Genomic DNA, 22,183 nt, shown 5'->3' with positions numbered 1-22,183 from the left:
TACAAATGGGGGCGCCTGGGTGGCTCAGTTGGTTGAGCGTCCGACTTCGGCTCAGGTCATGATCTCACAGTTCGTGGGTTCGAGCCCGCATCGGGCTCTGTGCTGACAGCTCAGAGCCCAGAGCCTGCTTCGGATTCTGTGTCTCCCTCTCTCTCTGCCCCTCCCCCACTCACACTCTGTCTCTCTCTCCTTCAAAAATAAATAAACATTTAAAAAAATTAAAAAAAAAAGATACAAATGAATGGGAAGATATTTTGTGCTCATGTATTGGAAGAATTAATATTGTGTAAATGTCCATGCTACCCAAGGTAATCAACAGATTCAGTCCAATCTCTTTCAAAATTCCAATGGCATTCTTCAAAGAAATAGAACAAAATTCTAAAATGTGTACTGAATCAAAATACTGAATAGCTAAAGCTGTCTTGAGAAAACAACTGGAGGCATCACACTTCCTGATTTCAAACCATCACAAAGCTGTAGCCATCAAGACAGTATGGTATTGGTATTAAAACAGACACACAAATGGGTGGAATGGAATAGAGCTCAGAAATGTGCCATGCTATTATGGTCAATTTATGACAAAGGAACCAAGAATATACAATGGAGAAAGGATGGTTTCTTTAATAAGTGCTATTGGGGAAACTGGACCATGATCTTATACTCTATACAAAAATCAACTCAAAATGGATCAGAGACTTAACATAAGACTTGAAACCATAAAACTCCTAAAAGAAAACATAGGGGATAAGCTTCTTGACATTAGGCTTGTGGTTGGATTTGATACAAAAGCAAAGTCAACAAAAGCAAAACAACAAGTGGGACTACATCAAACATAAGCATCTACACAGCAAAGGAAACCAACAAAATGAAAAGGCAACCTACAGAATGGGAGAAAACATTTGCAAATTATATATCTGATAAGGGATTAGTATCCAAAATATGCAAAGAACTACAACTCAGTAGGAAAAAACAATCCAACTTAAAAAATGGACAGAGGAACCGAACAGTTTTCCAGAAAAGATATATAAATGGCCAATAGGTGCATGGGAAGGTGCTCAACATCATTAATCATCAGGGAAATGCAAATTAAAACTATAATGAGATATTCTTTCACACATGTTATAATGGCTATCATCAAAAAGACAAGAAATAACAAGTGTTGGGGAAATAACCCTAAGAGTGTGGAGAAAAGGGAACCCTGTACATTGTTAGAAATATAAATTGGTAAAGTCTCTATGGAAAACAGTATAGAGGTTCCTCAAAAAATTAAAAACAACTACCATATGATCCAGCAATTCCACTTCTGGGTATTTATCCAAAGGAAACAATATCTTGAAAAGATGTCTGCACTCCAATGTTCACTGCAGTATTATTGTAGTAGTCAAGACATGGAAACAGCCTAGGTGTCCATCTACAGATGAATGGATAAAGATAATGTCACACACACACACAGGGATATTATTCAGCCATAAAAAAAGAAAATACTGTCATTTGCAACAACATGGATAAACTTTGAGGGCACTATGCTAAATGAAATAAGAGACACTGTGTTTTCACTTAGATGCGGAATCTAAAACAAAAACAAAAACTGAATTCATGATACAGAGAACAAATTGGTGGATGCCATAGGCAAGGAGTGGGGAGTGGGTGAAATGGAAGAAGATAGCCCAATGGTACAAGCTTCCAGTTATAAGTAAGTTGTGGGGATATAATGTACAGCATGGTAACTATAATTGACAGTACTGTATTATATATTTGAATGCTGCTAAGCGACTAAATATTTAAAGTTCTCATCATTGGAAGAAATTTGCAATTATATGTGGTGGTGGATATTAATTATACTTATTTGGTAATCATTTCACTATATATATATATATATATATATATATATATATATATATATATATATCTCACTGTATATACACCTAAAACTAATACTATATTATATGCCAGTTATATCTCAATTTTTTAAAAGCCCACAATGAAAGGGGTGAGTCAAAAGGATACAGGAGCCAACTAAAAAAGTTCCCAATAACTAGCACTGGAACAAATTAAGGAACAAAATACATAAAGTCATACTGGATTATAACCCAACATAAAAAGTAAATATCCAGAAGTACATAATGTAAATAAATGGTTTAATAAGTAAATGGAGGAGAATAAACAAATCTCCCATGCAGTAGAATTTCAAATAATGTATGTAGATAACCACCCTCAAGAACGTGCATTATAAAAACTCTCCATTCCCTGCATGTGGGCTGTGCATAATGACTTCATTTCAAAAAACACAGTATGGAAACGGGAAAAAAGAATTAACTTTACAATGGAAAAATCTGACATATATAGCCTCAGGTTATCAAGTTAACTTCATCAGTGAAATTTTATGTCTGTAGTATTCTACTTGATTTGATTTGATGAGAATGGTACTTTACTTCTGTGGTCTTCCTCCTCCCCCCAAACCCATTAACCCACAATTGAGAAAAATATCAGACAAATCAGCCTCTCATTGGAGGGACATTCTACAAAATTCCTAAGTAGTATTCCTCAAAACTTCCAAGGTCATCAGAAGAAAGAAAGTTTGATAAATTGTCACAGCCAGAGGAACCTAAGGGAACATGACAACTAAATGTAACATGATGTCCTAGATGGGATACAAGAACAGGAAAAAAAAAAAAAAAAGACATTAGGTAAAAATTAAGGAAATCTGAAAAACGTTATCAGGTTAATACTTTATCAGTATCGGTTCATTAATTGTGACAAGTGTACCATAATAAAGTAAGATAACAATAGGGAAAACTGGGTGTGTGGTTTATGGGAACAATCTCTTCTATCTTCACAACTTTTCTGTTAAAGTTTACCAACAAAAATTCAACACCCTCATGATAAAAGCTTTCAGCACACTAAGAACAGAAAGGAATTTCCTCAGCCTGATAAAAGGAATGTAGGAAAACATACAGCTAACATATTTAATGGTGAACTTTTGAACACCTTCCCCTAAGGTTGGGAATAATGTAAGAATGCCTGTTCTCACTTGTATTCAACATCATATTTGAAGTCCTAGCCAGTGTGACATTATAATAAAAAGAATAAATATGAGAAAAGATGAAATAAAACTTTTTTAAAGCAATTATAAGTTGAAGAATTTAGTTCCTTAAAAAGCTAAGTAGCTAAGTAAACAAAAAAATGATGGTGATAAGACAAATCTCCAAATTGGGTCTCTCTGTCTTGACTGACAGCAAGTGTCCTCTGCTTACTGATATAAAACTTTTATTTGCAAATAACGTGCTTACATATGAAAATAACTCTAGAATATTTTTAGAATATTAATGAGTTTATCAACTTCCTAGGATATAAGGTTAATGTACAAATTTCAACTATATTGCTATATTCTACCAACAATTGGAAAATGAAATGAACAATGCCATTTACCATAACATCAAAATCATCAAATTATTAGGGATTAAATCTGCCTAAAAGATGTGTTATGATCTCTATTTTGAAAACTAATTGACTATTGTTAGAATAAATCAAGGGAGACCTAAACAAGTGGGGGAGATTCCATGTTCATTGGATCGTTAAATATTCTTAAAATGTCCATTCTTCCTAAATCTATAAAATTAATGCAACCCCTTTCAAAGATTCCAGCAGCCTTTCTTGAAGAAACTACTAGTTGATTTGAAATTTTATATGGAAATGCAAAGGATCTAGGAGAGAGAAAATAATATTTAAAAAAAAAAAGCAAAATTGGAAGGCACTACCAGATCTTACCAGTCAACAATAATGAAGGTAGTATGCCATTGATTTAAGGACAAATGTTTCAATGGAACAGAGCCCTGAAATAATTACTGTCAATTAATTTTTGACAGAAGAACCAGTGCAAGTCAATGAGAAAGTTTTAACAAATGATATTTGGAACAATTAGCTATCTCTGTGGGAAAAAAGATTGAAACTTGGCATCTTACCCCATACACACAAAATTAATTTGAGATAGATCATAGAGCTAAATGTTAAACCCAGAACCATAAGGTTTCTAGAAGAAAACATAGATGGATATCTTTATCATTTTGGTTGGAGAAAGCAAAATTTTCTTGAACAGGGCACAAAATGCACTAACCATGAAAGAAATGATATGTTGAACTTCATCAAAATATATCTGCTCATCATAAAACATTGGTAATAGACAAGAACACCTTTAAATCAAAATAAAAAGACAACCCAATTTAAAGGGGTGGGGCACAAATGACTTAGACACTTCACAAATGATATAAAAATGGCCAATAAGCGCTAGAAAAAAGGGGTCAACACAACTTCACTTGTTCTTAGCCAAAAGGCCAAGAAGCGATGGGGTCAACACAACTTAATCAGCACTAAGTCACAATGAAATACCTATGCCCATGAAAATTATCTATGCCTACTAGAAATAAAAGAACATGACAACGTGAAATGTTGGCAAGTATGTGGCACAACTGGAATGCTCATAAATAGCGTTGGGGAGTATAAAGTGATACCTCTTTGGGAAAATATTCTTATAAACCTAAATTCCATCCTGAAGTATTTGCCCAAGAGAAATGAAAACATCCACAGTAACACTTATCCAAGAGTGTTCATAGCAGCCTCATTCATGATACATCTACCTGGAGATAATTCAAACATCCATCAACATGAGAATAAATAAATCATGGTGTGTTCATACAATAAGGAAAAACTAATATGCACAATATAGATGCGTCTCAAAAAATATATTAAGCAAAATAAGCCCCAAACAGGAGTTTACATACTTTATAATTCCATTTATATGGAGTGCAAGAACAGGAAAAACTAAAGGTAATAAAAGAGTGGTTACCTTGAAGGAGGGAGTTGGAAAAGTGACTGGAACAGGGCACAAAAGAACTGGAAAGGGCCATTTGGAAATATTTTACTTTGTGTGGTTGTTACAAGGGTGTATACAGTTGTCAAAACTCATCGAACTGAAAGTTTAATGGCTGTACCTTTCACTGCATGTTAATTACACCTCAATAAAATAATTTGAATGTTTAAAATAAAACAAAATTTTAAATACACATAAGGAGCCTTATACTTTATTTCAAAGTTTGTGAAACACAGATTTAGATTACTGCAGAAAGTCAGAAGACAATCACTAGAATGGACCCTAATGGTATTTTTAAAATTATACCAGCTGACCATTTCTAAAAAAAAAGTAGAAGTTCCATATGACCCAGCAATTCCACTTCTGGGTATATACCAAAAACAATTTTAAGATCTTGAAGAGAGGTTTGTACACCCATGTTCACTGCAGCATTACAATAGCCAAAATTTGGGTGGAAGCAACCCAAGTGCCCACCAACAGATAAATGGATGGACAAAATGTGGTCTATACATACAATGGAATATTGTACACCTGCTACAACATAGATGAACCCTGAAGACAGGCACTATGCTAAGTGAAATAAGTCACAAAAGGACAAATACTTTAAGTTTCCACTCATATCAAGTACTTAGATTCATAGAGACAGAAAGTAGAATGATAGTTGCCAGGAGCTGGAGTGGTGGGGTAGGGAGAATGGGGAGTTATTATATAATGGGAACGGTTTTTGGGGTTTTGGTTTTTTTGCTTTTGAGAGAGCTAGAGAGCAAGCACATGCAAACAGGGGACAGGCAGAGAGAGGAAGAGAAAGAATCCCAAGCAGGATCCAAGCTCTCAGTGTAGAGCCCAACGTGGGGCTCAATCTCATGAACCATGAGATCATGACCTGAGCCGAAATCATGAGTTGGACACTTATTGGGGCACCTGGGTGGCTCAGTGGGTTGAGCGTCCAACTTTGGCTCAGGTCATGATTTCACGGTTCGTGAGCTCGAGCCCCACGTCGGGCTCTGGTGCTGAGAGCTCAGAGCCTGGAGCCTGCTTCAGATTCTGTGTCCCCCTTTCTCTCCACCCCACCCTGCTTGTGCTCGGTCTCTGTCTTTCAAAAATGAATAAACATAAAATAAAATAAAAAAAAAAGAGTTGGACACTTATCTGACTGAGCCACCCAGGTGCCCCTGAGAACAGAGTTTTAATTTTGTAAGGTGAAAAACATTCTCTGGATGGACACTGGTGGTTGCACAATGTGAATGTATTTAATGCACTAAACTGTACACTGAAAATGGCTAAACTGGTAAATTTTGTTATGTATAATTTACCACATTTAAAAATTATTTTTAAAGTTGTTCTGATATAAATAAGTCAAGCTTAGTTTCTTCTATATGGCTCTATTATTTCTGGGATTGTAAAAAGCTTGGCAAAATTCCCTAGTGTTTAAGAAAAACAAATTTCTTCATTTCCCCGCTGTAGCAAACATTTTAGTAAACTATTAATGGTTTTCCTTACAGTAAACACAATTTAATACTTTTCATCTTGTTTTCCCCCTCTTCTGGAAATACATAGGATATTTGAGGAGATATTTGATGGGGGGGGGGGCTGTCTTCTTACTCACATAACACTTTTGACATCAGATGTGTGGTTTTTTTCCCCACACAGACCAATTCTCCAATATGAACTTGGTGTCCTGCAGTTCAATTCTGACACTAACCAGAGTAAGCACAGACCCCCAAGGTCTCAGTCCCACAAGACTGCCCTCTGCTTCAGACCCCAATTGCAAGTAGTTGGTACCCAGGTTACCCAGAACTGTCTGACTTGGATAGAATTCATGGGCTCCCACAATCCTCTCCTCAGGTTCAATAATTTGCTACAACAGCTCACAGAACCCAAGAAAACAGTTTACTTACTGTTGCTGGTTTATTATGAAGAATATGTTAAAGCATACAGCCAGAGAGATACATCGGGGATGCTCTGGTAGGGTCCTAAGTGAAGGAGCTTCTGCCCCATGGAGTTCGGGTGCACCACCCTCTGGCACATAGATGTGTTCACCAACCTGGAAGCTCCCTGAACCCCACACTTTGGGGGTTTTATGGAGGCTTCATCATGTAGCATGACTGATCATTAACTCAATCTCCAGCCCTTATTTAGAGAATGGGAGAGGTGGCTGAAAGCCCCAAGCTTCTATACATGGCTTGGTCTTTCTAGTGACCAGCCCCTTTCTAGGAGCCCACCAAGAATCATCTCATTAGAACAAAAAGAGTTTCCTATCTCCCAGGAGATTCCAAGGGACTTAGGAGTTCTGTGTCAGAAACAAGGGTCAAAGACCAAATATTAGCAGGAGCCAGAAGCAAAAAACATCTATATATAATTTACTGTTTCACAGGAGGGAATTTCCCCATGTGTAAGTATATGTTTTAAATCTTTGGAATTATTCAACTTATTCTGACCTTGCAGACTGCTTTTTGGGGTCTAGTTCCTTCCCTGGAAGCTTGCAGTCTTCTCAAAGTTTTGTTTCTTCCCTTTTCTCCTACCCTTCCCCATTGCACTTGTGCACCTCTCTTAAGCCTCCAGGGATCTCCCCTGAGCTCTGGCTCCTTCAAGGGCTTCCTGGCTCCTCTAACCTCAAAATCTGCTTCTTCTGCTCATCACTTTTATGCCTTTGCTGAGCATGGGATCTGTTCCCAGGACTTCTTAGCTTCTGTACATTGTCAACTCCAGCTGTTCCCTTTGGGCTCTCAGACCTCTCCCCTGAGATCTGTCTCTTACTCCCAAGCTTCTGATCTGGACTCCCAAACTTTTTTTTTTCCTCAGAATTTGTCACTTCCCTCAGCAGTCTGATTTCTGATGCCCAAGATCTCTTGGGCTTCCAAGCACCTCCTTTGTGCTTGAACTCCTCCCCTACTCTTGCAGACTGTCTCCTTGAGCTCTGTTCCCTTTCTCAAGGTATCCTCAAACTCTCTTGAGGTCCCAGGCACCTCCTTTAGCCCAATACACTAAAATGGGTGTAGCCAGAATCACATTTGAGCCTCACAATGAGCCTCATTTGCACATGATAAAACTGAGGCTTACAATAAACAATTGAAAATAAAAAATAAAAAGCTGAGGCTTAGGTGAAATCACTGGCTCAAGATTATATGTCAAATTGAAAGGCAGGGATTCAAATCCTGTTTGAATCTTATAACCCACATTCTCATTCACACACTTAACTCCCATTAAAATAGCTACCTATGATAGAGAGAGAGGGAAAGGGAGGGAGAGAGAACTGTATTCCAGGAATTCTGTTGTTTCACTAAGGTAGTTGTTACTATCACCATTTTACTTTGAGGAAATCAAAAGCTAAGATTAAAGAGCTAATAAATGGCAGAAAAAGAACTGGAATGAGAGTTTTTCTGAATTCAACGTTGGCATTCTTAATCATTATTTCACTCTATTTCCCCATTATGTAGATGAGAACGCTAAGGCTTAGAGATGTTCAGGAACTACAGATCAAAGTTTATGAAGGGGAAAAATTATGGGTCTTCTCTGCTTCCTCTCAGATTAATGCTAAATAAATAAAAGCCCAGCTGCACCAGACACTCTCCTCCTAGGAACTTTTGAGGGAGGAAATACTAACCAAAGAAAAAAGAGTTCCAGGACAGACTTTTCTATCAAAAGTTGATCAAATGCTGGCCCCTACCCTCCAAAGGATGTAACAATCAGTCCTGTGAGGACAAAGATTATCTGTTTTCTCTGTCTACTTTCTATGGGGATCCTAGGCTGGGGAAGAAAGAGAAATCAAAATGTTTGTTACAAATGAGAAATGTCATTTTATTCAGTACAAGGTAGCAGGTTTCTGGAGCCAAATAAATACAAATACTTGTTTAGGCCCACCTTGAAGTGGGTACAGGAGGCTTAAAATCTATGGCCAGGCTTATTTCCCAGCAAGGTCCCAAAGTCCTAATGTTAGGCCAAATCATAGAGTTGGAGTAGAGATGTTGGGCAGCCTCTCAATAAGGTAAGGACTGACTTGTGGTAGGCTTTTCCAGGCAAGTTCTAGGAACCCATACTGGGCAATGCCCACAGGTTGGATAGTATGCACCTTGCTCTTCCCAGGCAGAGGTACAACATCATGGAACTTGAGAGGACCTGCAGGGGCACAAGAATGACCACAAAACAGGCCACAGAACAACCGTTCACCAAGTACCAGCTCCTTGGCTTTCAGGGCCTTTTTATAGATGGTCTCTTGAGGTTGGAGTGCCTCTCTCTGCAGCAACTGTAGTAGGAGCCTCTGGATTTGGGGGGACTTAAATTGGTACAGATCCATGAGTTGGCAAAACTGTTCCATCCAAGCAGTGCGGTCTTTTGCATATCGTTGCTGCAAAGTCCGCAAAACATAGTAGAGTGCCACAAATGTCTCCCATTGAGGCAGCTTTTCCTGTTTCTTAGAGACGGGCTGCGCCTTCTTCAACTTGGGCAATGTGAGGGGCCTGTCTTTTCCCTTAAAAGCTCTGAGATCCTTCTGAAACATCAATGCTAGAGTTTGTTTGTCCACAGAGTCATGGGCACCTGTGAAAATCTCGCGCGCGATAGGATAAAAGTGTTGCATTTCCATCTCTTTGACGGCATTAGATAACTGCTGTACCTGAGCACTCCTGTAAGGTTCTCCTAAAAGATGCCAGTTTATAGCCTTTGGGACTGGAATCCTCTTGGTGGCTGATGGGAATACTGGTGAAGGGATGGGCAGTGCTTCCTTCTCTGCCTTGTGAAATTTGGAGAGCTCTCCTTTCTCCCTCAAGACCTGGAAGTCTTTCTGGAATATCAAGTCCAGGGATTTTATATCCACAGAGGGATAGACAGTTGTAGGAACATCCTTTCTGACTGGATAAAGGTTCAACATCTGCTTAACAGCAGAAGATAACTGTTGTGCCTGCTTCTTCCTGTAGGACTCATCTAAGAGAGGCCAACTGAGACGGTGTGGGGTTTGAGGCCTTGTGGCAGCCAATGGTAACACTGCTTCAACAACAGGGAATGGCTCTAGCCGGCTCCATTTTTCTTTTCTTCTAATTGGAGGGATCCCTTTTAAGTGCACTGGACTCAAAACATCCTTATAGGGTTGTGATATGTCTGCATGACTTACTTCTAGGTTCTTCCTGAAGTGTTTAGCAATGGCTTTAAGATTGTATAGATGCATCCATTTCAAGTATCCCTTTGAAGTGAAGTTTCTGAGGAGCTGGTGCAGTCTTTGGAAACTGTTCCTGGAAAGCTGCTCTCCCGCTTCCAACCTTATTAAGGCATTGTTAATCCAGTCCTCATCTGAGAAGCTTGCTTCTGAGTAGCATGGCCTTTCAGCTGGTGCAGAAGTAAGGGATGGGGCTGAGGCTAGGGCTGGGCCCACGACCTGGCCCTCAGTTTTCCCCATTGGCAAATCCCGGGACTTCAAGAACCACTTCCACATGTCACCTTTGGGTCTATGTTCAGGTTTCTGTGGTTTCCTGATCATATCAGATAAATGGGACTCTGGTCTATGGAGCCCTTCTGGGATCTGGGCCTGTAAGCCTGTTCCCCTCCCTTGTAAAAACATACCCCTAGCTTTCTTCAAGAGCACATCCTCTTGTCTTCTCCAAGAACTTGTCTCAGGGTGTGCTCCAAGAAGTTGACTTTCCTGACCTTTCAAATCTAAATGATCCCCTAACACTTTCCTAGGCATTCTCTGTTTTTCCAGAGCTACTGGGAGTGGCATTTTGAAGGGGCTTTTCAGAACTGTTGGCCACATGACTTTATCCCTAAGTGTGGGATCTCTCTGTCCATCAAGCAATCTTTCTTTCTTAAAGGGCATTTTCCTTATAGTTGTACCTTTTCTTTTCTCAGCAAGAGACTCATCTTCTATTGTTAGCTTTGATAAGCTCACTTCCTCCTTGGAGAGCTCTGTTTTCAATACTCCCTCTTCTGGGAGTATCACCTCCATAAGTCTGCTCTCCCCATCCTTCTGTCTTTCCTCCTCCTTCTCCCTTTTCTCTATCTTCTCCATTTCCTCCTGGTTCAGGCTCTCCTCCTCCTCCTGGCTCAGGCTCTCCTCCTCCTCCTGGCTCAGGCTCTCCTCCTCCTCCTGGCTCAGGCTCTCCTCCTCCTCCTGGCTCAGGCTCTCCTCCTCCTCCTGGCTCAGGCTCTCCTCCTCCTCCTGGCTCAGGCTCTCCTCCTCCTCCTGGCTCAGGCTCTCCTCCTCCTCCTGGCTCAGGCTCTCCTCCTCCTCCTGGCTCAGGCTCTCCTCCTCCTCCTGGCTCAGGCTCTCCTCCTCCTCCTGGCTCAGGCTCTCCTCCTCCTCCTGGCTCAGGCTCTCCTCCTCCTCCTGGCTCAGGCTCTCCTCCTCCTCCTGGCTCAGGCTCTCCTCCTCCTCCTGGCTCAGGCTCTCCTCCTCCTCCTGGCTCAGGCTCTCCTCCTCCTCCTGGCTCAGGCTCTCCTCTTCCTCCTTGCTCAGGCTCTCCTCTTCCTCCTCATTCAAGCTCTCCTCCTCCTCACTCAAGCTCCCCTTCTCCTCCTCCTCACTCAGGCTCTCCTCCTCCTCCTCCTCACGCAGGCTCTCCTCCTCCTCATCCAGGCTCTCCTCCTCATGTGGGCCCTCTTTTTTCTTCTTACTCAGACTCTCATTCTCTTGAGTCAACCTCTTTCCCTTTCTCCTTCTTTGGGATGAACTTTGTTTTTTATACTTCTTAGCCAAATTCTCCTTCAATTTCTCTTCACTCAGGCTTACCTTCTTTTTCTTCTTCTTAGTTACATATTTCCCTTTCTCCTTCCTGGGCAGAATCCCTTCCTTTTCTTCCTCAGTAATGCTCTCCTCCTCTTTCCCCTTCTTATTTGGACTTTCCTTTATTTCCTTCCCAATAAAACTCTCAGATAAGCCTTCAAACAGAGTATCTCTGATATTCTCTAATAACCACTTCAGTGGAGTCTTTTTTAGTTTATTCTTCTCAATTCTCCTCAGAAGTTTCTTTAGCTGCTTTTTTCCTAACATATTTTGTTCCTGGACTTCCTTTAATATACTCTCTACCTGGACTCTATCTAATAATATCTTTCCCTGGACCTTCTGTAGTAACTTTCGGTTCTCCTTCAAGCTCTCTCCATCAGTCAGTGTTCTCTCTTTGGTGGCCAGCCTATCATCTTCTACTTTTCCCTCTTCCTGACCCAGCTCCTTCTCTTCTTTCATTATTTCCCCCTGTTCCTTAAAAAATTCCCACTTCTGGCCATCCATTTCACTCTTCCCTGTCATGAATGATCTCTCTTCCTCACATATTTCTGTTTCTTCTGGTAGCACTATACTCATTTTTCTAATTGTTTTAGCCAGAATCCTGAACAGGTTACTCTCTTTCTTCCTTATATCTTTTAAACTGGAACTAGCCTCTTTGTCTTCAGAACGAATCCCTTTCTCCATATCCAGTTTCCTCACTGCCTGTATTCTCTCCTCTTTGGTTCTTTTCCTTTTTTTCTTGGCAACACCCATCTCCTTGATCCTAATGTCATAGGCCAATTCCCTCTCTTCCTGGGACAATTCCTCTTCTTCCACAACTTCTTTCTCTTCCTCAGTTTTTTTCTTTCTCTTAGTTATGCCAATCCCCTTTCTGGCTACTGCTTTTTTTCTCTTAGCAATATGCCTCTTCTCGTTGGCCAATTCACTGTCTTTCTGGGTCAGTCTTTTCTTCAATGCTTTTTCCTCATTTTTCTGGGACTTTTTCTCCACTTCACCAGCGTGTTCCTCCCTTTCTACAAAAATTTTCTCTTTTACCCAAGCCCGTTGGTTTTTTTTTTCGCTCTCGTTCTCCTCTTTCTGACCCCATATTCTCTCTTCTTGGGCCTGTATCTGCTCTTGTAGGGCTAGTTGCTCTTTTTTGTGGGTCTGTTGTTCTTTTTTGTCAGTGGCTTTCCTGTCTTTCCCAACCCATTTCTCCTCTTTCTTAGCTTGTTTTTCCCCCACCATGGCCCGTTTCTCTTTTTGAGGGAACACTTTCTCAATTTCTTCTATCTTTTTCTCTTCTCCTGGGACCAGTTTCATCTTTTCTCTGGCCCATTGTTTTTTATCCTCAGCCTGTTTCTCCACTTTTTGAGCCAATTTTTCCTCTTTCTGATCCCGTCTCTTTTCTTCCCGGGCCTGTTTCTTTTCTTCTTGTGACCATTTCTTCATCCCCCCAGCTTTTTCCTCCTCTCCTGAGTCTGCTTTCTTTTTTTCCCAGGCCCATTGCCTCTTCTTCTCAGTCGTTTTCTCCTCTTTCTGGGCCCTTCTCTCCTTTTCCCCCTGCTTTTCCTCTTCCCCTAGGCCCAGTTTCTTTCTTTCCCAGGATAATTGTCTGTCCTTGGCTTTTTTCTCCTCTTTCTTAGCCTGCCTCTCTTTCTGGTCTTCTTTCTCCTGTTTCCCAACTTGTTTTTCATTTTCTTGGATTTGTTTCTTTTTATAGGCCTCTTTTTTCTTTTTTAACCATTTATTCTTCTCTGTGGTCAATTTAATTTCTTGCTCTGCCAAGCTGCCCCTTTCTGATGCCTGTTTTTCTTCTTCCCCAGACAGTCCCTCCTCTTCACCAGACAAATGTTCCTCTTCCTGGGCTAATTCCCCCCTTTTCTGGGCCTCTTCTTCAACATGTTTCTCTATACCTTGAATGTGTTTCTTCTTTTTGTGGGACTTTTTCTTCCTACCTTTAACTTGTTTCTTTAAGTCCAGAATTAGTTCCTCTTCATCCCAGGCCAGTTCCTCTTCTTCCTCACTTGGCTCTTCCTCACTGAACTCCTTCTCTTCCTCACAGGGCTCCTCCTCTTCCTCACTCAGCTCCTCGTCTTCCTCACCCAGCTCTTCCTCTTCCTGGGACAATTTCCTCTCTCCCCAGACAGGCAACACCTCTTCCTGGGGCCACATGTCTTCTTCATGGGCCATCTTATTAATCTTCTCCCAGTCCCACTTACTCCTTTTCAGGGCTGCCCTCCCCTCTTTCTGGGTCACTCTCTTTCTTTCCCCTAGTCGTTTTTTCCCTTTTCCAGTATCTTTCTTTTCTCCTAAAACTAACTTCTGCTCTTCCTTGGTTAATGTCTTTTGTGGATAAGCCAGTAGTTTTTCCTCCCAAGCTATTTTCTCTTTCTGATGAGTCAGTTTCTTCATATCCTGGATCAGTTTCTCCTTACCCTGAATTAATTTCTTCTCTGGCTTACTCAGTTTCCTTTCTTCCTCAGCTATTTTCCCATCTTGCCTGGCCAGTCCCCGTGCTTCTTTTTTTAATTTCCTTTTCTGTAAGGCTAGTTTATCTAAGAAAGCAACTTTCTTTTTCTTGACTTGAGAAAATGCCTTGTCCTTCTCTAATGCTTCTTTTCCCCTTTGTCTTCCCAACTCTGTCACTTCTTCCTCGACAATCTCTTTATCCACCTTTTCTGTTATAGTGGATGGTTCTTCTACCACTCTTTCCTCCAATTCTGAGGAGTCCTTTAAAAGGGGGCAGATCTTTTGGAATAGATCCCAACTGGGCTCTTGGGGAGCAAGAATCACCCGAGCCAAGTCCACCAATTCTTGACCCAGATCCCTTAACATTCCTGGATGGGAACTTGCTATCCTTGAGGTGGCAAGATAGCAAATGTCATTCCGCCAAGACCTGGTGTCTGATTCACCCGTGTGTCCAGGGGCACCAGCCAAACCTTGGCCACCCTTTCCAAGTTTCTTCCTTGTATCTTTTTCTTGTTCAGCAATCTGCATGACTTTTTCTTTGGGCTCTTTTGCAGTTGTCTTTGAAATATCCTTCAATTTTTCTTTCTGTTTCAACTTTGCAGCTACTTTTTCATGGCTTTTTTCCACTGCCCTTTCCCAGAGTCTTTTCATGAGTTCTTGTCTTTCCAGCTTAGGGAATATCTCTCCATAATCTTTCATATCATGTTGATCTATGGCCCTCATAATCTGTGTGGCTTCCACTGCCTCTGTGACTGCCATGTGGCCTCTTCCTTCTTCTGTGGCTTCCATAGCTTCTGTAGCTTCTGTCATGACCTCCTTTGATTCAGCAACCTCTTCAGATTTGGCTGGGCTGAAAGTACTTAGTGGCAGCTCTGGCTCTAAGGCAACATCCTCAGTGTCAATTAGCTCTGATTTCTTGGCCTCTCTCTGTTCACCTTCATCCTCTGAAGGCACCAACATAGAGCTAAATTTTACAAGCTCTGTCTCTCTCTTCTTTCTGGAAACTCTCAGGTCCTTTTTAACTGCAGAGATATTGAGGAAAATAAGAAAAAACAGAGGCCCTGAGTGGTATCCTTTGTAATATACAGTTCAATGAACTTCCATAAGAAGTACAGAGGCAAAGAGGACTGAGGCTTTATGGCACAGAAATGCTTGTCATTTTATCCCAGCTTCCATATCCTGAAGAAATAACACCTTGCTATTTGTTGTGGTATATGTGTTTCCTTCCCAGGAAGGTTACTTTCTATGGAAAAGAATCTCTATGTAATTATGTACCCACTGATATAATTTCAGATATCTTTTTTTAATGTTTATTTATTTTTGAAAGAGAGAGGAGGACAGAGGATCTGAAGTGGGCACTGTGCTGACAGCAGAGAGCCCTACGCAGGGCTCGAACGAGATCATGACCTGAGCTGAAGTCAGATGCTCAACTGACTGAACCACCCAGGTATCCCCATTTTAGATATCTTGGCCTTACTGACCCTGTCTTTTGGTGTCCTAAGGTGGGCCCCAAATATACCCCATTTATTACCCCATACATACTAAGACTTTCTCTCTTTTCTGGAACATATGTCATTCTTTTCTTTCGTTTGGTGATCTCTTCAGGTATGAATGTTCGTTTGACAAAGGTCTCAGGTTCACCATCCATTGATATGTCTAAAGAAAAAGGAGGTTGTTGGTCTCTGTGTGACAAGGTCAGGTTTTCATTTAGCTGCTGCTCCACCCGTGTAAGCAGGCACTGGATGTCGTTAGCTTGGATCCCCAGCAGCTGGTCCAGAGAGGTTTCTCCAATAAGTTCCCGCCTATAAAAGTCAAGAGGAAAAAAGGATGATACCAAGCCAGTGATAAAACTAGATTTGAAGAAGAAGGAGGAAGAGGAGGGAAGGAAGAAAGGAAGACAGGGAGAAGGAGGAGGAGGAGGAGAAGAAGAAATTACAATTGAAGAGGCAGAGATAAAGTGGCCATTTAGGACAGAGTAGTCTGAAGTAAAGGGTTGGTAAAGAAGAAAGAATCAAAGATAGCAAAGAATCAAGTCATCAGGGAGATAAAAGATATTTTTTTGGTTGGAAGGTTTGTAGACTTGAGTCTCGAGGAATCTTAAGGATCAGAAGAAGGGTAAGCACTGGGGAGAAAAGCAAAGAGAAACAAAGAACATAGTGGGAGGAAAAGAATAGAAAGGGTTATAGAAAAGGAGAATAAGCAACCAGATTCTGGAGGTTAGGAGCTAGAAAAAACAGAAGGAGGAAAGCCACTACACAACTTACTGCATTTTTTGGAGGGTTTCTTGTTCCTTCAGCAGGCCTACCAGCATGCTCTTACTTTGGATGCCTGTGACTCTTATCATAAGGTACAAAGCCTTAGCCCGCACATTTTCATCACTGTCCATCAATCCCAGACTCAGTGGAACAGCAAAGAGATGGCTCATGATGCCAAGCATATCTAGCCCCTCCCAGGCTAGCTCACGGATGCATGGGTTGGGATGGAGTGTATCTTCCAGCAGGCGACAGGCAGTCTCAGAGCACAACCTTGGAGATACTTGGTAAGTGGCAAAAATTTGTGCCAGGGCACTAATATATGTCGTGTACTGGTCTATAGAACAGTAAACTGTGAGGCTGAGGATTGCCTCAATTAAATTATTTAGAAGTCCTTCATCAAGTTTTCTTCCTGCCCAATTTCGGTTTATCAAGCTTGTTAGAACATCATAGAATGTTCGTTTCCACCACTTGGATTTATCCCTCTCTCTCCTCATTGAGATGTTCTCTTCTGATAGAGGCATAGGTGACAGTGTCTGGCGTCTGATGGGTTCAGTCATGTCCCAGTCTGTATCTCGGTAGGATGGGTACAGGTCATGGCGTAAGAAGACTGGGGTACCGTCAGGCCAAAGGCAGGCACGGATAACTGAGTTGGGGATGTAGCCATCAGGAGCAAAGGGCCATTGCCGCCCTTTACCAAAGAAGCCATGCAGTTTATGATAGGGGTTCAACCCATTCCAGCCAGCCAGCCGTAGTTGAGCAGGAACCACATGTGGGGGATGATTATGCTTGGGGTCAGGAATAGAAAAAGCAATATCCTTATCCTCCAAAAAATGTAATTTGGGTTCCACTTGAATCAGAGAAGGCATACGTCTCTCTTCCTCTATAACATGGGGCACAGTATTGTCAAAGGCAATGACCCGTTTGTTAACAAGGGCCTCTAGCCCCTGTAATTCCTGCAGCCCTTGTCCAAGATAGACAAATTTGGGTACAAGTACTATTTCAAAAGAAAAGAAGAAGCTAGGCAGAAAGAGTTTAGGGTCTTCTTGTATTTCATCTGCATTATTTAGGATAGCTAGGTGAATCAGCCGAGCAGGAGGGAGCAATTTTAAGCATGATACCAGGTAAAGACTCTGGTTGAAAGTCAAAAGCAGGTCACCCCGATTATTGGCAAAGCAGAGTGGACCAAAATGCAGTGCTGAATCCAACTCAGTTATGAGTCTACCATGGAAGTCCCAGATCCGGACTGAGCCATCAATGCCCCCTGTGACAAAAAGTTTCAGGGAGGAGCAGACATCAAATGAAGTGATGGCACACCGGTGCAGGCATTTTGTCTCTTCAAACATAGAGCTTTGTTTTGATTCTGCAGATTGCAGAAAATCTTGATAGTGCCAGAGACGCCAGCAGTGGTTGTCAGTGATGGCACCCACAGAACCCGGCAGCAGTATCACGTGTTGCAGGGGGCAACTACAGAGAATTTTGCTTATGGACTGCAGGATTACCTTGTTCTTCCACAGCAAAGCTTCTGTCAGGTATACAGTATTATCCATGCCATAGGAACAGAGCAAGGAGTTTTCCTGGGGACCTTCCAGGGTAGACAGGGCCAAAACTGCCCCAGAATGAACAGTCTTTTCTATTCGGGCATAGCTATAGTGGGAGAGGATTCTCACAATGCCACTGTCATGCCCACAGAACATCAGTCCTACTAGGCCCATACCCAAATGGGACTGTGCATAGGCCAGGCAACTTACTCTGTCCCTAGAGTTTACTGAAGTGCATACCATATACTTGGCTGTGCAAGGCGAGCGCGTTGCATCAAACACCAGCACCTCTGAGCTGCCTGTTGCCACAAAGAGCTCCTCATTGTCTGGGTCATAGGCCCAAGCCACAGCCTTATCCATGACAAGCAGAGGCCAGGTGAGAACCAGGAGATCTCCTGTCACTGGAGACAGGAAGCGCAACAAACCATCCTTAGTGGCACACAGGATCCGAGTCCAATTTCGGCCACAGCAGACCCGGTGCACCTGCTCAGGAGCAGAACCACAGACATTGAAGAGGCTATAAAAATAAGGCAGGTGGTGCAGTGAGAAAGCGTGGGTAGTCTGGCAGAAAAAAGTGGTGTTATCAATAAACTGCAGTTGCCGCAGACCCTCACCAATATCCAGCTGCCGCAGCAAGTTCCCAACGGCAAGGTTCCATTCCCTTACTGTGCCTTCTCGGCCTGCTGTCAGTAAGGTGTGGATCTCTGGCCGGCTGTGAACGCATATAACTGATGAGGAATGGGCCTGGAAGCTGTGGAGGAAGTTACCCTGGTCTAGACCCCAAGCATGGATCTCTCCATCCTTGTTTCCAGCATAGAAATATCCTTGAGAGACACAAGTGAAGGAGCAGGTGATGGAAGAGCCACTGCCTATGGGAGTGAACTTTCTTACCTCTTTCAGCTGGCCCTGACCCTGGTGGGTGAAGACCCTTACCTTATTCTCACAAAGGGCCAGGAGAGACCCTTTGGGGCCATTCAGGGAAAAGCCCTGTACAAGCTCATGACCAGACATGGGCACTGTTTGTGCCATCTGGAGGTCCCTGCCATTTGGTAAGATAAGCCAGGTAACCACAGCCCCCAAGGTACCAGACAGCAGCACCTCCGTTTCTGGGTCATAGCAGAGGCAGCTGATGAAGAAACGACAGGGCACTGTGCCCAGGGATATGAATGCTCGATGGTGATCTCCAAAGAGCCACAGGTGCATGTCACCACAGTAAGCAACTAACATGTGGTAGGAACCTGTGTGGACCATTGCTTCAATGGGTGGTACTTGATCCATCACACAAAACACCATCTTCTCCATTGTTCCTTCTGCTTCTGTATCTTTCTTTTGTATCCAAAGTACTGCCTAGAAGAGGATGAGAGATGAAAGTTGGACCATGGAGGCAGATGATCTCCCAAGAGTAAGGGGTATGAAGGGTTGAATGTTTAGATCGCTGTTCCCTCTTGTAAGACTAAGGAAAGACCAAAGAACTTAACTTTGGGAGTTTCCTAATACTAGGATTTGGGTATGGGATAGAAACATGATTCTTAAGGCTCTTTCCTTGGCCTTCAGTCTGCTAAGGAATATGAATTCTCTGGAGCTGAAACTAGAGGTGAAAAAGATCACTGCATCCAGGTCAGATTGAGAAACGGAGATAGATGTTAAAATGAGCTAACTCAGAATCCCCCTCATCATTCTGAGATGAGGACAGTTGAGGTATGATGAATATAAAGTGGATTAAGAAGGAGGAAAAAAAAAGGGAGATAGCTTTACCTGTATTTGGTTTGAATCTGGTTCCACCCAGTTTAAGGAGACAAAATAGTTGATGTTGATGGAGTAGAAGCAGATGAAAGGCTTGCTCTGGGGATGGTGAGGCTCCTGGTACAGAGTCTCAGGCCAGTCACTCAGTACAATCACCTCATTCTTTGGTTTCTCAGCAGACTGAGAGAGAAGAGTGGCCTGTTAAAAGGCCTAAGTCGCCACTCATTCATTTAATAAATATTTATTGAGGATTAGCGGACATTTGTTGTTTTTTCATTAACCAACATTTATTTACCCTACCACTGGAAAGCACTATTTGGGGGAGTCATCCCTCCCTCACCCTCACCCACATCTTAATTCAAAGTACCTCCCAGCCTTTCTCAACCAAGTTTCCATAAGAAGTAAGCCCTAATGTCCTAAAGTATCCATTCTACATGAGGCATTAATTTCTCCCCTATGCATCTAGAATGTTACTAGTTATGTATCATCCTTAAGAGAAATGAGAAAATAGCCCCTCAAATCTGTTTTCCATGGTTCAGGTGAGGAACACTTGAGAAAGGGTGGTATGTTCTAGGATACACACTGGGGATATGATGCTGAGCAAGAGAGACATGGCCTTAGCTTTCAAAAGATAAGAGTCCAGTGGGGGAAACAGGCATTACATAAACAATTAACAAATGTCTGTACAAAACAAATAAATACTTCCAAAGAAAGGAATACAATCCTATATGAGTAAGACAAAACAATCCAACCTTGGCAAATACTCTACCTCAGTTGGAACAACTCTTCAAAGTCCCTGCCTATACCCAAAGGACCACTCCTGTCAGCGTCACACTCATGATACACTGCCTATGGGAAACTCGTACTTCACAGACTTAGAATGCCCATGGCATGCCCGTGGGCATCAGAGCTAGACACTTTGGCATGTCCCTCTTTCACTATTCCGATATGCATCCAAGGAAAACGTGTGCTATTCACAACATGGAGTGCTTCAGTTCTAACATTCTGTATTCTGACCCCGTAGGGGTGTGTGTGTGTGTGTGTGTGTGTGTGTGTGTGTGTGTGTGTGGTGTATTAAGGACGATATATGTCTTTCAACATGTTCACAGTAGGACATGTCCAACATACATTATCTTCCAGTAACAGAGTTTATATCTAGGACATAAGGACATGAACTCCTTGTAGGGATCAGCCAAAACCGAGGCTCATAAGTCTACTTCTGAGGTCCCTTTCTCAGCAGTATAGCTTGTGCTATACTGCCTCTTGAACACTACTCCATGAATCTAACTCCCCAAGTTTCTCTGCATCCACAAAGGACCTGAGACTATACTGAGGCAAGTTAGAATCTCTTTATATTTGTCATATTCAGATCTTTGTGTGTTCTGGGAGAATACAGAACACAATGCTGGAGACAGCTTCCACTGCCATTGCTGGTTCAGTGACAGCAGCAGAGTTGAGAGAAAGGATGCTGGTATCTGAGCTCTCAATCTCCCATCCCTCTTCATTGAATCAGAAGGCTAATTTACAAACCCCTTACTCCATTAATTACCATTCCTCTCCTCCTTTTATGTACAAATGATTCACTTACTGACTCAACAGTATAAAGGGTTTTCTCAGGAGGACTCTAAAAGACTATCTTAAACCCAAGTAATGTATCTGTGCCTAGAAGTACTGTTGCCTACTGTGTATCAATCACCCTCCTTCTATCCCAGTAAAACTCAGCTCTTGTTTAGGGTGATCATGGCCCCAGAAATTCTGGCAATACAGAGTGGCAACTGTAGCACTCTAAGGCTGGCACAGCTCTGTACTTTCTGACCTTCTCTCTTCTACCTACTTGCAATTTAAAGCTGATACCTGGAAGTACAGGAACTGTCCTGCAACCTTAAGATGATACGCTAAAATATTAAGGATAGCGAAAAGAAAGAAAAAGAACATGGGTCCTTGACATGTAAAGACAAAGGTATCTCCTGCTTGTTTAATCCATGTGAACTCACTTTTTGGTTTTGTTTTGTTTTGTTTTGTTCCCAGCATAATGTGTTTTAATTGTTATCATCTTAGTTTAGAGGGAGGAATTGTTTAGGGGTATGGAAGGGCTCCTCCCAAGGAGGAGCTCACATGCTGCCCAGGAACAGGCTGCCCTGGCAGGGATAATTAGTCCAAGCCCACCAGGTGCTGATCTCCCATACACGTCACCTTTAGATCCTTCAGCATATTATTTATGAAGAGTTTCAAGTCCTTCCACTCAGGAATAAGTCTGGGTGACGGTGCCATCTTTGTGACATTCCAGCACTTTACAGACATCATGGCTCACAGAACCTGTGGGACGTAAACATGACTTAATCACATCTGATGTGAGACTGGAAATTGAGGGAACTGAGAGAGGGAAGAGCAACAGGGAAAGTGAGAGAAGGGGAGAAGCAAAAGCATTAGGAATAGAAGAACCTCTCTTATTTCAGAAAGATTGGAGTGACAATGAACTACTGACACTTGCAGCAATGGGGATGAATCTTAAAAACATTGGTGAGGGGAAGCCAGACACAAAAGAACGGGTACTACATGATTCCATTTAGATGAAATTCTAGCAAAGAGTAATCTGACCTATAGGGACAGAGCAGAT

General features: G+C 42.1%; 1 protein-coding gene across 1 annotated transcript; it reads right to left on the bottom strand.

Moving 5' to 3' along the window:
* Positions 1-8,810: 8,810 nt before the first annotated feature.
* On the bottom strand, positions 8,811-21,837 carry LOC124511753 (WD repeat-containing protein 87-like). Its single transcript, XM_047079121.1, has 10 exons — positions 21,760-21,837; positions 19,698-19,746; positions 16,295-19,172; positions 15,573-15,832; positions 13,997-15,052; positions 13,365-13,831; positions 11,883-13,046; positions 10,944-11,201; positions 9,861-10,778; positions 8,811-9,587 (listed from the first exon to the last, which is right to left on the bottom strand). Exons 1-10 carry the CDS (start codon positions 21,835-21,837, stop codon positions 8,811-8,813), a joined length of 7,905 nt encoding a protein of 2,634 aa, XP_046935077.1.
* Positions 21,838-22,183: the final 346 nt, after the last annotated feature.

This window comes from Lynx rufus, unplaced genomic scaffold (assembly GCF_022079265.1).
Source record: "Lynx rufus isolate CCGP_SWC_20201006 ecotype Redwood Valley unplaced genomic scaffold, mLynRuf1.p SCAF_16, whole genome shotgun sequence".
Classification (NCBI taxonomy): domain Eukaryota; kingdom Metazoa; phylum Chordata; class Mammalia; order Carnivora; family Felidae; genus Lynx; species Lynx rufus.
Note: the sequence above shows the minus strand (reverse complement) of the source record. Positions and strands in the feature narration are given on the sequence as shown.